Source organism: Buceros rhinoceros, unplaced genomic scaffold (assembly GCF_000710305.1).
Source record: "Buceros rhinoceros silvestris isolate BGI_N320 unplaced genomic scaffold, ASM71030v1 scaffold17609, whole genome shotgun sequence".
Classification (NCBI taxonomy): Eukaryota; Metazoa; Chordata; class Aves; order Bucerotiformes; family Bucerotidae; genus Buceros; species Buceros rhinoceros.
This window is the reverse complement of record NW_010431106.1, coordinates 37072-39280: the sequence shown is the minus strand read 5'-3', so window position 1 is coordinate 39280 and position 2209 is coordinate 37072. Positions and strand designations below refer to the sequence as shown.

Here is a 2209-nt window from a genome sequence, read left to right as displayed (position 1 = left end):
CCGTCGCCTGTCCCCCCAGCCCCGGCTAAGCCAGCCACAACACACAATTTACACAGCAACAAACCCCCCAGGGCTGCAGGGAGCTGCTGTCTGCCTTAACGAAGCTCCGATCCTGCCCGAGTCTGGGATGGGAGCTCACTACGGCAGCTACAGCCAGCATCGGGTTGGGTCTTCCCCCTAAACCGAGCTCTGCCGAGGCGGCTGGCAAAGAGCGGCTGTTTGTTTGGTGTTTCTAAATGAGTGTTAAAAGCTGCTCCGCAGTGTTTGATTCCTCCTCCTCCGCAGCAAAGCTGACAAGGGCCACGCGTTCAGGGAGAAATGAGCCCGGGAATGAAATTACATCATCGGCTGCCCAGCGCAGGAGGGTCACGGCTAAACAAGGCATGCCGGAGGAGGGAGTTGATGGGGAGAGTGGGGCTGCTCGAGTCTCCCCTTTCCCCTTCCCCCCTCCTCCTCTGAACCCCAGGCCCCAACAAATGCCACTGCTTTTCTGCTAATTGGTTTCACATGGTCTTTTTACATAAACAAGCAATTGGCTCTGGTGCGTGCAAGCTCTGGCGGCCACAGCAGGACCAGGAGGTGTCGAGGCCAAGGGGTTCCCCCTTCCTAGGGGAAACGACATCTCTCTGAGAGCCAAAGCCAGCACCAAGCAGGCCCCCACAGAGGTCTGGAGGGTGCTTGTCCCAACCACTGAGCAATGGGTAAGTAGTTCTTCACTCCAGGGGTGAAGAACCATGGTCACCTCCCAGCCCAGCCCCACCATCCGTGAAGACACTTGGCACCGTTGGCTTAATAGTTGGATTTGATGATCTTAAAGGTCTCTTCCAACCAAAATGATTCTATGACATCTGCACGCTAGTGGGCTGGGCAGGAAGGAGGCTCTGGCTCCTCTTGCAATCACTGCAGGAGACTCTTTTCCCCCACCACCCTATGTTGCTCTCTCTGCACCAGGCTGCTCTCTGGATCATTTCCAATCCTGCCCACAGCCCAGGGCATGGGACAGGGGTGGTAGGAAGCAGCAGGCAGGCTGCAGGAGGAGCATCACACCAATCACTAAACACATCTACCCCGACCACCAGCTTCCAAGGCACTAACACAGAGCGGCACCAAGGTCAAGCCCACCTGCTAACAGATCTGTTTCTGCTGCACCTGCAATTACTGCAAAATTTCATAATGATTCAGGGCAGGAGAGCTGAGGCTGGACACCACTAGCTGCTGGGAGTGGCGTGTGTGTGTATGCCCACAGCCCTGGTCATGCAAGCACAAGAGGACAAGGACAGCCTACAGTGAGGCCACCCTCAGGTGTGACCTGGCCACCACAATCTCTACTTCCTCCATCCCCAGGGATCCAGCCTTGAGAAGTTCAGCCTGAACATGGTGGGAAGCCATCAGGGACAGGGAACCCTTGCAGCACTGCACACAACTGTGGACCTCCTGGGTAGGGATGCAAGGTCTGGGGCTCCACCCCACTCCCCCAGGAACAGATCCCTTCTCCTGCCAGCAATCCACCAGCCCCAGGCAACTCTCTGCAGGCAGGGCTCTTTACAGGCAGGGATGTGCCCAGTGAAGGGGCAATCCCGCCCAGCACACTGCAAGAGGCAGGCAGCGAGAGGAAAAGGCACAACTCTCACTTCCAGCCTCCATCAGATAAGGCACTGAAACCCAAAGAGATCAGATCCTGCGCTAAGACTCTGATAATTAACACCAACGAGGCCCGGCCAGCCACGGGCAAACAGAAGGTAGCCAGCAGAAACAGCCAGCAGTCCCTCCTCGTGCACTTGGAGCCTGGCCCGACAGGCATGTGAACATTAATATACACAATCTTATTAAGTGAAGGTCATAAAAGCTGTCAGGAAAAAGGGATGATGATGAACTACTGGCCCTGGCAAGCACGGCAACATGAGGATGGGCAGCCTGGAGCCACAGCTTCCCTGAGATCCTCCAGTCATGTGGAGGAGAGGTGGGAATCTCGGAGACAGGGTAGAAAGCCCAGCACACGGGGTGGTGGAGAAAGGGTTTTAGCCTTGGAAATGAAAGTGATGACAAGAGATTCTCAGTCCTAAACACTGAGTAGGTTTGGTTGCCATGAGGTGCCACTGGCGAACCCCATTCCTTTCTCCATCTTCCATCTCCCAGTCCCAGTCCCCAAGCACAGGGCATCACTGTCCGTCTGTCCGTCCCCACATACCTTGGTGATCTTGGGGTCGGT

The 2209-nt window shown here is 56.0% G+C and overlaps 1 protein-coding gene across 1 annotated transcript in view; it reads right to left on the bottom strand.

Moving 5' to 3' along the window:
• The window catches only part of PLXNA1 (plexin A1), a gene marked incomplete at its 5' end in the record, with an annotated part of 68300 nt that overhangs the window by 35701 nt on the left and 30390 nt on the right, over positions 1 to 2209 (bottom strand). Inside the window, one exon of the mRNA XM_010143316.1 lies at positions 2189 to 2208. Within this exon, the coding sequence (XP_010141618.1) occupies positions 2189 to 2208 (20 nt within the window). The remainder of the gene's footprint in view (positions 1 to 2188; position 2209) is intronic.